Source organism: Lytechinus variegatus, chromosome 19 (assembly GCF_018143015.1).
Source record: "Lytechinus variegatus isolate NC3 chromosome 19, Lvar_3.0, whole genome shotgun sequence".
Taxonomy (NCBI): Eukaryota; Metazoa; Echinodermata; class Echinoidea; order Temnopleuroida; family Toxopneustidae; genus Lytechinus; species Lytechinus variegatus.
In genome coordinates this window covers 5,647,210-5,661,595 of record NC_054758.1, presented here as the reverse complement: position 1 = coordinate 5,661,595, position 14,386 = coordinate 5,647,210, and the positions used below count along the sequence as shown (strand labels likewise).

The 14,386-nt window shown below is 34.7% G+C and overlaps 1 protein-coding gene across 1 annotated transcript; it reads right to left on the bottom strand.

Moving 5' to 3' along the window:
• Positions 1 to 1,132: 1,132 nt before the first annotated feature.
• LOC121405842 (small nuclear ribonucleoprotein E-like) lies at positions 1,133 to 10,706 on the bottom strand. Its single transcript, XM_041596811.1, has 5 exons — positions 10,546 to 10,706; positions 5,555 to 5,581; positions 4,618 to 4,680; positions 2,422 to 2,500; positions 1,133 to 1,317 (listed from the first exon to the last, which is right to left on the bottom strand). The coding sequence occupies exons 1-5, from the start codon at positions 10,591 to 10,593 to the stop codon at positions 1,256 to 1,258; spliced, it is 279 nt and encodes a 92-aa protein (XP_041452745.1). The 5' UTR covers positions 10,594 to 10,706; the 3' UTR covers positions 1,133 to 1,255.
• Between the last annotated feature and the right edge of the window lie 3,680 nt (positions 10,707 to 14,386).

Here is a 14,386-nt window from a genome sequence, read left to right as displayed (position 1 = left end):
AATGTTTACTTTCCTTTTAAGTGATAAATTAAGTCGTCATTGATTGTACATTACTTCAACATTCTCCATGTTTATTTGTTGAAACCTATCAATACCAAAACATACAAAATATTAAAAGAAGCTAAATCTAAGAAACATCGATGGTTGCTGTGCATTTCATATCAACGAGTGCATATCAGGAACCCCCACCCCCCTCCGAAAAAAACAACATACAAATTGGAAAGGAGGTTAAAACTCTACTGACATTCACTATTTACACAATATCAACATGATCCTTGAATAATTGACACCATGAGTGATATATCTACATCGTCTTGTTGGAATCCCGTTGAAAAGATAATTAACACAATTCATATCCTAATTGAAATACACATAGGGGGACTGTAACACAACACTCGGTGATCGATTGTAAAGTTGATTTGTATGATAGATAGTACATAATATTAAATGCGATCAATTGTAAAATCAACCTTACGATCAATCGCTACACTTGGTGCTACAGGCACCAGAAATTTTCAAACTGCAAAAAACACTCCCTTATTTTGATAAAATAATGATAAGAACATAGTTCACATATAGCGCATATCACATTATATCACGTCCCTGTGCGCTTTCAAAGGACTTGGATATTAAATAGATAAAGTAGAGCATGTCTTTGTTGTTACACGAGACAAAAATGGATGAGAATTTGCCAAATATGATGGGTGGTTATTTCAAGCATGTTATGGTGTTGGTATAAAGGGAGTTTGAATCAAGCAGTCTATCCCAGTTAAACCGTTACATACAATCAACACTCGGAGAGCGATTAACTTTGGGAAGCTGCGCGGGAACAATGGCCCAGATCCGGTGTCACAAGGCCCTTCGTGGAGGCAGCAAGAAGAAGCGGACTGCTAACTTCTGGGTCCCGTCTTACAAAGAGTTAAGATTGATCAAACCAACCTCAACTATATGGAAATCCATCATTGTCATAATTTTTTCCCCACAACAGACTGTCATTCGCAAACAAAGAGAAGCACACTGAATCATCAGAACAATGAATGTATGAGTATACACCATATCTAAAAAGAAATTTTACACAAACATGCTTGTGAGATTTTGGCATCGCTGGCTTTACATAGTTTGGGTTGATCGGAACAATCAAAACTCTTTGTAAGGGGGGCCCTGGTTCATCAATAAATGTTGAAGTTACAAGACAGGACAGGAATGATTCGTTCCATAATGGTATAATATACAAGGTGACACTGTTGAGGTACTACTACGCAGCCTGCTGGACATTCTGAATCAATGTGATGTTGTCCCCTTTCAGTAATATCCGTCCTGCGGGGCAAAAGAAGGGACAGGAACAAACTGATTGTGACACCATCAACTTTAAAACACAAATTTACTGGCATATAATGCTGTCTAGACAACGTATTAAAGCGCAATTTTCACAAGTCATACATAATGTCATAACACTATTAAAGGGGGAGTGAACTGTGCGTGGTCTCTCATTGACTGTGTGTTATAAATACATAGTCTTAAAATATACGTTTTCAGATATCTACTAATACTACAGAGAATAAATTGACCTATGATTGTATTTGTATAGAAAACTAAAATGTTTTGAGAGGTAATAGTATTGCTACTTGGTAACATAATTATTGCAGTATAAATTTGAGTAATTAATCAGCATGTTATAATTCAAGTGGGACTACACTAGCATTATGGGTCAGGAAACTGGACAGGTTTGAGAAGTCGAGGACTCGAGATAGCACTATTGGTTCTTATTTGCTTTAAATGAGACACTTATGCCCATTGCATTTCCATGTTTTGTAGTGATGGACAAAAAGCCCTGTTGATAACATGCAAGAGCAGAGGTACCGTGGCCAGGGGATGAACCCCACTTTCATGTCAAGTCAGGCTCCTTAGACTACTTGGCCACGGCAATTTAAAAAAGAAACTGAAATTCTGATAAGCCATTAATACATCATTTGCCTATGTATACTTTTGCAAATTTTAGCACTCTTGTTTCACTCTTAATCTATCATTGTGCATTTGGTCTATGTAAACTTCATCCTGCCATGACTCAAACCATCGCTACTCAAGCCATATTCAGCTCATCTCCTCTGGTTTAGTCCTTTCAGGACTTCACTCACTTTCAAAAAAAGAATACTTCCAATTTCCTCTTTTCACCCTTTCTCGTCTTTCAATTTCAATCTTTCTGCCTGTATTTCCTACCCTTAAACCTTCTCCATGTTAATGTAAACTATCTGAAAATTTACTAGACTTCTGTTTACTTCATAACAATTGAATGAGCCCCATCTCTGCCAAATGACTGCACTTTGCCAAATGCCATTACTTGAATTCAGCTCTTACTCAGCTCAGAATGTTAAAAATATTCTTTCCTCCAATTTCAAAATAGTTGAGAAGTCTTTGAATTACCAAGTGGTTTTCTTGTCTTGTTCTTCTTGTGATACTCCTCTGCATCATCTAGTACTACATTCATGTATTCATCAAAACCCTGAGGGAAAAACAAAATAAGAATTAAAACACATCAAAATCTTCATAGCTTTCTCCGATGTGTAAATTTCTTTTTTCAGATGCACTCAACCCAGCTGAGGGTAATAGGGACCCGGCAGAGATATTCAATGATACAGAGTATGTGTCACGGCTAAAAATTATATCATTTTATCCTCATAACTTTTTCCCCCAACAATGATTTTTTTAAATTTTCTATTAGGACATACACATCGATAGCTAGCAATGTTGCATTCGCTATGAAAATAGTATGATTGAGAGAGAAAATACACATTTCAATGAGTATATTTTCAAATATGACTAATGACTTAATACTGTCTGGAAAGTTGTTCCAAATATCAGGACCATAATGTAGAATTGTTATATGAGTTATTAAATAACTTGGGGTTGGTGTGATGGAGGTTTCTATTAGGACCTATACATCAATACGGTAGCTATGTTGCATTCGCAAAGAAAATAGTATGATTGAGAGAGAAATTACACATTTCAATGAGTATATTTTTAAATATAACTTAATACTGTCTGGAAAATTGTTCCAAATATCAGGACCATAATGTAGAATTGATTTATGAGTTATTAAAGGACAAGTCCACCCCAACAAAACGTTGATTTGAATAAAAAGAGAAAAATTCAACAAGCATAACACTGAAAATTTTATCAAAATCGGATGTAAAATAAGAAAATTATGGCATTTTAAAGTTTTGCTTATTTTCAACAAAATAGCTATATGAACGAGCCAGTTACATCCAAATGAAAGATTTGATGACATCACTCACTCACTATTTCTTTTGTATTTCATTATATGAAATATTGTTATTTTCTCATAATTGTCATGTGAAATGAAGTTTCATTCCTCCCTGAACACTTGGAATTCCATTATTTTAACATTTTGTGCTTCAGGCAAGGAGGTCCTAATCGTCAAATTCGTAAAAATTGAAATATTGTATAATTCAAACAATAAAAAAAAAAGAAATAGTGAGTGAGTGACATCATCGACTCTCTCATTTGTATGAAACTGGCTCGTTCATATAACTATTTTGTTGAAAATAAGCGAAACTTTGAAATGTCATAACTTTCTTATTTTACATCCGATTTTGATGAAATTTTCAGCATTGTGCTTGTCTGATTTTTCTCTATTGATTCAAATCAACATTTTTCTGAGGTGGACTTGACCTTTAAATAACTTGGGGTTGGTGAGATGGAGGTTTCTATTAGGACCCATACATCGATACGGTAGCTATGTTGCATTCGTAAAGAAAATGGTATGATGGAGAGAGAAAATACACATTCAAGATAATTAAGTACACAAGAAATGGGAATCTCTACCCCTTTATACCACAATTCACTCTGCCAATTTAACATGTAAATAATCTTGGCAATCAGTTCCCAAAATAGGTTTATCTTTCTTGGCTGATTTCTTTCAAATTTCAACATGCTACTTTTGATAGTATTCTATTATCACACAACCAAATTCAGAATTCCCCTAGAAAGATAAAGCCACAAAATTACGATTAAATTCCAGTTCTTTCTCTCTCCCTCACCACTATAGTGTTACATTACTTAGGGCCTTTTCACACGTGAATCTTCATTGTTATGATGATTGTAGGCGTTTGTGATTCTAATCATGTTCTAGTTTGGTTTCACACGTGCTGTAAATTCGTCACTAGCCTTATTTTTCACTGGAATCATCATCAAATTACCATGGGCGGAAATCCCAGGGGGGGGGGGTGGACGTGTCCCCCTACCTAAAATAGTAGGGGGACACAATATCAAATGTCCCCCTACCATTTTTGGTCTTTAATGATGGAGAAAAATACATAACTTCACAATCGAAATAATACACATATTTTGGACTAAATGACATTTTGGGTGAAAACCCCCATTTTTTTTTTGCTTGTCAAATTTTCCAGGCCCTGGTCCCCCTACCTTTGGAGACAGATTTCCGCCCATGCAAATAACAATTTATTTTACCGTGCGAAAGGGTGGCAAGTATTGTCAACATGCAATTCTAATCTTATTCAGTTTGTTTGGATTAATGAAATATAATGAAATAGCTAGTCTAAAAAGTAGTATGTGCCAAGTAAGAGTGACAATACTTACAATGATATGCCCTTCGATCCTGAGATTTGATTGGTCGTACAACCAGATCTGAACTCTTGACCTCTGGAGACGCAGAATAAAAATTAAAGGGGGAATGTTATCACGATCATTCACATAATCAAAATTACATGGGGCAATTCCCCCCAAATAACCCATCTGTTCATACATCTTAGATTTGACCCCATATTTTCCCCCATTCTCCTCATGAACTTGTAAAGCCATGATATACTTCAGAGCATCACAACCTATCAAATGAACTAGAAAACAGAGAGAAATCTTTTGTAGAAGCTACCCAATTTAGGGTGTCAGATGTCAGCGATTTTAGGCCTTATTAATTAAATTCATTGTGACTTTAAGATATTTTGGAGATGAAAATTTGTGCTAAATACCAGGAGAAAAAAATATTGAAATAAAATAATTAGGCACCACTTTTCAAAACTTCCTGCATGAAACTGCAACATATAAGGTTTAACATCGCAGTGAATTCTCATTTTCCATGGCTCTTTCGTTTATTTTCCACTTGGGCTCTTTTGAGAATTCGGGGGCGAAAAACGATCCTAACACCACATAATTTTTCAATGCTATATTACAGTGCAATAATTGAAAAAACAATTTCATATGAATGTGGTTAATTTGATGAAGTGCTTGCCTTTATTATGATGCTTCAAGGGCTAGGTCAAGATGGCCAAATGCAGGTATTATATTGGCCTACTTGTAGTTGCACGGCACAGTTTATAATAAAACCTTCTTTCTCTCCCCTTCCTCCCTCTAATATTCTTGTTTATCCCAAATTTTAACCGCCTGAGGAAAAAATAAATAAACGAGGGGTATATGAAAGTGCTCTAGAAAATGGTCGTGTTTGGTTACGCCATTGTTGTGAATTCAATATTTCTATCCCATCTGGAATAAAAAAGAAAAGACACTGGACTGTACTTACATTCTGAAGATATCTGAAAATTAAATTCTGTGGGAATAAAAGTTAGAAAATAGTCTGTCAAGGAAAATGATTTGACAAATTAATTTCAATGGCAAGCAAGAAGGCATGGGTCAAGATCGGAACACCTAAATCAATATTTTTTTGCTAGATCCATAGCAAATCTTGGCAAGATTTAGCCCTTAGGATCCGATAGGGGGCACAAAGAACAAGAAGTAAAATCAAATAATGTAATTTTTTACGTCCCACAATATTGATCTGCTAACTGCATCTAAAAAGTTACACATTGAAATAAAAAACAACTTTACAATTAGCATTGGGTCATTGTAATTCATGAAAAACGGATCCCAGCAGTGTTGAGCCAATCAAAACCTGGTGCACCATTGAAAATCAAATGGAAGATTTAGATGGGTTTAGATCCAATCAATTTCACTATTCACATCAAAATTGCACTCAGTTTTGAACCTTATTAAATAAGGAAAATCAAAACTATGGAAAGATGACATGATTTCTGACATTTTTTGCTTGAATTTATCAATTTCTAACGTCACGATCTAGACAGCTGATATTTGTCCGTTTGCAGAAGTTTTAAAATATATTTTTTTTACTTATTTGTATCTCCTCTTACTTTACTTCTTTGGTTTCTCCTCTCTCTCCTTTTTTTTCTCCCTAAATGACATCACATAGTCCAGCAGAACTGACTAGAGTAATTGGTAAGATTACTATGTAGGGTAGGAGACCCTGCCCCTGATTCCCCCCATTCAACAGCCCTTGCTGCCCAGTCAACTGTAGGCCTGGCAGCCATGTATAAAAGAGCTGCCATGCCAGGCCATGCTAGAGACTATACTTGAGATTATACCAGAGACTACTTGAGACACTACCTGAGATTGTGAGCTACATGGAACTTTGGCATTGTCGTATAGCCAGGTTTCCTGTCTCTCAAGATTACCTTACCAATCACCAGAGACTGAAGCTATCAGGAGTTCAGGACCATTCATTTGAAAAATGTTGTTACTCACCCGGAGATTGGCATCAGTCTCCAGACTAGTTTAACATTTTATTTTCACTCTCCCAACTCAAAAGTGCCTCCCTCCATATTTTTCCAATTTTGAGACTCACAGTTACATGCTACATTTTTTGTTACAAAAAACGAATTGTAAAATTGAATAAATGTATTTCATGAATGATTAAATGAATTGACTGATTGTTGCGAATTTGTGTCATCTCTTTGATATCCATTCTCTTCGGGCTGACGGGTTTCACTTACGTGTGCGTGTGCACACGTTTGCACACGCGCGTATTGCGTGCGACCCCTGCAGCCCTTATACCGCGTATCGGCCAGGATCCGCCATTCTCGGATCTGGGCAGCAACAATTGGAGACCACCATCATCACTAGCTGCTCCGGATTCGGGGATTTTCCAATCCATACCTCATCCAACGTGTTGTGCAAGTACTCAACCTGTTCCACACTGTGACTGTATATTATTGACTGTTTGTTCCTTGATGTCCACCAGCGCCGGCTATGTCTTGTGTGTCATCTACATTTTTGTAAGTATAACTTAATTTCCTCCTTTTCCTGTCTTGACTCTCACTTTCACTTTGTTTCTTAACTCTACCTTTTTGTGCGTGTAACTTTTTTTCTTTAGAGTGCAAAGTCAATCTTACCAAGTTCTCTTTTATAATATTTTCAGTTGAATAAAGATATCCAAGGATATCAAACCACATATGCAGCAAATTTTCACATTCCCATAGTAAGAACATCAGTTTCTCAAAATAATATTTTTTTCAGAGGTCTTAAAATCTGGAATAGCATACCATTAGATATAAAATTAAGCCCATCGCTAAATAGTTTCAAAAGGAAAATGAAATTTTATTTACTTCAAAACTATTCACAGGTGCAATGATTTCACTCTATAAGATGTGTGTGTGGTGTATGTGTGGGTGTGTGTGAGGGTGTGTTTGTGTGTGTGTCTGTCCATTTTATTGTAAATAGGTGTTGATGGTTGCATGTATGCACGTACCTTTTAAATTTTATATTTTGTTTAAATCGGTTATACATACTTTGGTTTTTAATCATGTTTGGAGCTTGGCTTTGAAATAAGGCTCAGCCTTTCTGCCACTCCTTATACTTTAATTTCTATCTGAGTAAAGTAATTTTTCATTCTTGTTTTTCTTTGTATCGTTTTGCTTACTATTAATGTCATAATTATTTCTATTATATATTGTCTATGTTATTATGTCTTTATATATGTTTTTTTATGAAAGTATTAAATAAATGAATTGAATGAACATTTTGCACTCTTTTCATTCCATGAAGAGCTCCCAAACTCTTCATTTGACCCACTCATGGTTTCAAATCGTCTCGTGTGTGAAGGATTCATATGCACCTGGTGCACGCAAATCTTTCACACCCTTTTTACTAAAATAACTATGACTTTACATCATAGCTAAGAATATGATGTTTTTTGTCGTACACTTAGTATTGCTTCACATCTCTTGTTTGATTTAATGGTTTGTCTTCCCTCCGATATTCCTTCTTTAGGTTTGATTAGGTTGTATTCTAGTACTTTTGGAGAGAGTGACAGACAAACACTTATCGACAGCTTCGTTTTTATTTATTCCACCACAAAGATGTTCAAGAAAAAAAAATGCACCAAGAAGTGCAATTGCAAGATGTGCAAATGTTGCAATATGTGTCAGGAAAAATGCAAATGTGCCTGAAGAAAATATGATGCATTTCCAATTTCTTTTTAAAAAAGGTTTATTTATCATTTACTTGTTTGTTTTCTTTAGACAGGGTGCGTCTTTCAGTGCATAAAAACTGCTTTTGGAGAGAGCCCTGTGCATATGAAAATACATATAACAATCATGCTACAGTGATGATCAATACAAGTAATACATTAATTCTTCAGATATAAAAGAATAATTTTATGGAGTTTCATTCCGTCCTTATTTGCTTCAGTTTTTGGTAAATATATAGCCTATGCACTTTTTTTTGCATATCCTTGTTGATATGAAATGAAGATTTGTACTTTGTATTTTTTTTGGAATTTACCTGCATTTTATGTAATTCATTTGAATGAAATCCTAATAAAAACATGTTGAAAAAAAAAAGTGTCTGTCCATTTTATTGTAAATAGGTGTTGATGATTGCATGTATGCACGTACCTTTTAAATTTTATCTTTTGTTTTAGTCGGTTATACATACTTTGGTTTATAATCATGTTTGGAGCTTGGCTTTTATATAAGGCTCAGCCTTTCTGCCACTCCTTATACTTTAATTTCTATCTGAGTAAAGTAATTTTTCATTCTTGTTTTTCTTTGTATCGTTTTGCTTATTATTAATGTCATAATTATTTTTATGATATATTGTCTATGTTATTATGTCTTTATATATGTTTTTTATGAAAGTATTAAATAAATGAATTGAATTGATTGAACATTTTGCACTCTTTTCATTCCATGAAGAGCTCCCAAACTCTTCATTTGACCCTGCTCACAGCGCCAATTAAGTAAAATCAAATGAGTTATGGATGTGGGTTAGTATTGTGATGGCAGACACTCTCCTAACTCAAAAAATGTGCCTCCCTCTATATTTTTCAAATTTTGAGACCCACAGTTACATGCTACATTTTTTGTTACAAAAAATGAATTGTAAAATTACATAAATCTACTTCATAATTGATTAAATGAATCAACGTTATCTTTTGACAAGCACGAGGATGGACGGAGGGCTGACGCAAAGAGAAAGGGAATTTCATGAGGAATCACAATATAAAGATTCGATAATAATCATTGTGGGCATTAACACAATGACAAGATCATAAGACATTGATGATGTCGATAGAATTTTCTAACAATGTAACTTAGTGGAACTTGCAAAGTCAAAGCAATAAGCAAACACAGTCGTCACGTCACGACTCACCGACATTTCTAATTCTATTCCCCATTTTCATGATTTTCAATTATTGGGTGTCCGAAGCCACACTGAGAAGTGTCAGCATAAAACAGGCTGATTTAGGGGGAAATATGGCACATTTTTTTCGGGAAGTTCAGGCTGCTAGAAAAATGTGATCTGAATTGATTATTAACTTGTGTTTGGCATGTATGGAAAGAGAAAATTCAGGGGCTTCTTTTGACAGTAAGGACAAGTTTATAGGATTATTTGAAATAAGGATTTAGAGATAAATTGCAAACCCTTATTTGTGTGTGTTTTGAGATTGTTATTTCCCCATGCGTTTTCTATGGGAAAATGAAATTTCTGTTTTGCACAATTTTTTTCACTTTGTCGCAATTTTTCATTGTGATCTGGTTTCCAAATCTTTATAAAAATCATACCATCAGAAAGAGCATAAAAAATTCTATTGGACACTTTATGGACAAGTTTTTGGCATTAATAATAAATTTATAACAGCTCTCGGAAGCTGAAAATTTGGATTTGTGTGTGTCCCATTTCTTAACTACACAGTCTATGGCAGAGAAATGCTGAAAATTGACCTAATTTCATTCTTCTTTTTTGCAGCCAATAATTGGAATTTTTTCAAAAATGTTACATTTTTGTCAGTCTGAAGGTAATTTCTCTTCAAATTTGCAAAGAAAATGGGATATTTTCTTGAAATAAGAAAAATAATTTTTTTCTCCAGACACCTATTGACCCGCACCGTTATTAAATATATTTGTTGTTGATGTTGGCCAGTCCGAATTCATGAAGTTAGACCCTACTAAAATACTGATCAATGTTTTGGGGTAAAAATGCTGTGTAAAAAGGAATTCTTTTTTTACATTTTAGTCTTATTAACAAGTTATTCCGACCTCCGAGTCTGAGGGCAGGCTTTTGTTTTTCGCGCACAGCAGTTGCAACCACAATTTATCGTCACTCAGTCCCACACATTAGTGTTGAGTGTGGGCAATTTCATTTTCAACAGAAAACAAACACACATTAAGACACATTAAAACAAGAAAAGGTGCATGTATTAGTTATTTAAAAGGATACAATCGGTTGGACCATCACTTTCTGGACCTTCTGCCCTTTATACGCCATTTTCACAGCTTAGATCTGATCGATGAAATAAGAACAAACAATGCAAAATCGTTCCCGCTTCGTGAAGATAGCGTTCACGTGTGTTTTGTCAAAGATAACGAAACTGTCTCTCGCTAGAGGGCGACATAATCATACCGGTACATATTTTTCCAATTAATGCTGAGTTCCACTGAGATTTTCTTATATTCCTCATCCTTTCCTTCTCCATCCGGGTCTCTACCCCATCCTTCTCCTCCATCTTCCTGTTCATCAAATTCTGCTCCTTCTTCTTCGGCCTATCATCTTTGAAGAGACAGCTAGTGCCTTTAAAGGGAATGTTCACCCTGACAAAAAGTTTATCGTAAAAACAGCAGAAAAAAAATAATGAAAAATAATGGCAAAGGTTTTAGGAAAATCCATCAAACAATAAATAAGTTACTAGAATTTTAATCATTTGATTTGTGACGTCATTTGCAAGCAGCTTTCCTACATATCGTATGGTAAATAATCAATGAAATGTCATTTTCCCCAAAAAATGAAAACGTTTTTTTATCAGGCCTTCAGTATGTAGAATAGATTTCCCACCCACTCCTATAAAAGAAAAGAAAAAATAGATAATTTATGCATTTCATGTTACATAGCATATGGGCTGCTGCTTGTTTACGACGTCACAAATCAAAAACTTGAAATCTTGATAACTTTTATATTCAATGGATTTTCTTAACCCTTCACCAATAATTTTCATTATTTTTTCTCCTATTTCTACAACAAACTTTTCATCAGGGTGAACTTCCCCTTGAACTGCTTTTATGAGTCTGAAATGTAAGCGATATATGTCTGATTTAAGGCAACCGCACACCTTACGATTGGTCTGCGACCCGATTTGAGAATAAAATGTAGAATTTGATGCTTACATTGAGACTTTCATGTTCTAAATCATCGTACGAATACCTATGTTGAAATCTGTGACTATGCTATCATCCTTCTCAGAATAAAAGCGAATTTAATATCTAGTTGTAATGACGTCATAGCAGTCGTACGATATGGCTACGATTTGAAATTAATTTGGCCTTTACTCCAAAATAAAGGTTTGCAATCTTTCAAAATGGTTGTATTAGTATTCTTTCAATTAATAAACCTCAAATAATATGACTTGTTCCATTCACATTTTCAGAAAATGAGCAAATTGTGATTTGTTCCAAAATTGGATCGCGAACAGTCGTAAGGTGTGCGGTGGCCTTTAGAAGACTGCGAACAGTGGATGTGAAGCACTGTGCAGTTTTCCGCATCAGATGTCTATCACTTAAGATAAGTGTAACAGCAAAGATAAAACGGCAGCTCCGCCGAGATCATCAACTACCTCTTCTTTTTCCCCTCTTACCACACTTATTAGAATTAAGTTCTTTTTTGGGGGGGGCAGTCAGATTTTTTTTAGAAACTACTCTTTTGTTATCAATCACATTTTTTCCAGGTTTTTTTTTCTTGTCAATTATTTTGCAACAGCAAAGACTTTTTTTCAGCAAAATCTCCCCCCCTTCATTAAACAGTCACTCAACCCACTCACTCACTCAACAAACAAAACAGAAATAAAGAGACACCTGAAACATAATCAATATTTGTGACAGATTTCCCTTTATAAATCTTTATTATCTGTGACCATAATAGAGGGAACTTGCATTAAAAGAATAATAATTTCATTATGCAATTTGCAATTTACAAAGTAGTGTAATACTCTTCTAATATGCCTATGTACATGTAAATCATATAACAATTATATGAATATCCATAATCAAACAAATGGCTTTACAATAAAACATATCTTAAGTTTACTGCTATTTTAACAAAATGTAAACAATATTTACATGAAACAGGAAAATAAAAGATAACTCTGATCTGTCCAAACAATGCAAAATATACACTAAGATCTTCAAAAGCTGATTAAAGGCACAAGTGACTAATATATTTCCTCTGATTTTTGGCATGTTTGAAGACACACACAAGTTACTTTGGGGGATATACTTCATATATCACACAAAGCTATGACCTGGGGACCATTTCATCAACATTTCTGTCTGACAAGTTGTCAGATCTGACATCTTTCCTTGATTCTGATTGGCTGAGAGGCACTGTTATTATAGCAACTGTCGGATAAAATGGGACTTGTCGGATAAAACGTCTGACAAGTCCTTTCATGAAACGCTCCCCTGGTTCCCGTCTTACAGTTGTGATTGATCTAATCATCCCCAACTACTAGTGTACAGAAATACTTCATTGCCATAATCCGTCCCTCTGATAGGACATTAAATGAAGGCCCTGTGAAGAGGAGAGTCACCACCTTTGCATGTTAAGAACCCACTGCACTATTTGCATAAGAGTAGGGGGAAACCCCGGTGTAGTGGTCCACCTGCACTCCCCCCAATCAGTTATATCGGGAGGAGAGACTTGAGGGTCATAGTGATTGGTTCGCTTTTGCCTCCCAGGCACAGGTGACACCAAACAAATAATGACAATGAAAATTTTCAGACAGAACAATCGAACAATGTCCTTTTGTAAACAAAGAGGAGCAAACTGAATTGTGAAGACAGCAAGGAATGTATGAATACACATCATAACTAGAAAACATTTTGAATGTACATGTATTTGATATGTTGACATTGCAGGCTTTCCATAGTTTTGGGTGATTGGATCAGTTGCAACTCTTTGTAAGACGGGGCCCAGGTCTTGAATAAGATTGCCATGACCTTATCTTCCACAATCATTATTCTGAAGAAATCAATATTTTAGCAAATAGGTTCCCCCCCCCCCCGATTTATGACTTCATCTGCATTCACAACGGTTTTTGAAAGTGGGGGGCTGATAACACAAAATGACAATCATATGGTATTTTTTACGATTTTGTACACAGTTTCCACGGCCCCTGTAATGAAATACACATAAGTGGAAACTTTCAGATGTTAGATATCAAGGATATTAAAGTTATTAACCTAGAATTTCAAGCAATTTAAGGTAATAAATTAAGAAGAGATATCCTTTCCTTCCTTAAAGATATATAACTAACTCAGTAAATAATCCAAACTCAGAGATATGATTAATCCATGAATAATTCAAAATCACACACATTACATTATCAAGAGAAGAAAATTAAAAATCATTTGTGAAAAAAATCACAAAAATTCTATAATCTGAAAAAAATATATCAGGACACATATAAAAAGAAGACCTTCACCTCAGCAAAGAAAGAGATTAAACATAACATGTGTGTCAGTCAAATATAAACAGGAAACCCGATCACCTGAATACTTGTTTCCACACACTTATTTTGAATACATTTTTCATGACAAATGCTTTTGCATAGTGTTTAATGTTATCAACGAATATAGCAATGCAACGGGATATACTGAGTGATTGTACACAAAAATAATGCAGTATGTTACTCCAATTCCCTAAATGCATTGTAGTATGTAGTGGTGGGATTTTTGTGTAGTGAATCTATAAGTAGCGAATTATATAATTTGCATTTTAAATTGTTCATCTATATGACCATTTTGATAAATGCACATGTAAAAAATGAATAATATGCTCATCTAAACACATGGATGCAAATTCATGAAATGCATTGTATTGTGTAATTCTAAAAAAAAAAACTTGTTATTAATTATCGGTATCATCATCATCATCATCATCATCATCACTATCATCATTCATCATTATTACTGTTATCACCACCATCATACTACTATTATGTTATCAATGTTAGTAACATTATCAAATTAATAAATGTTGATATAAATATCTCTTTCTTATGTTTCAAAAT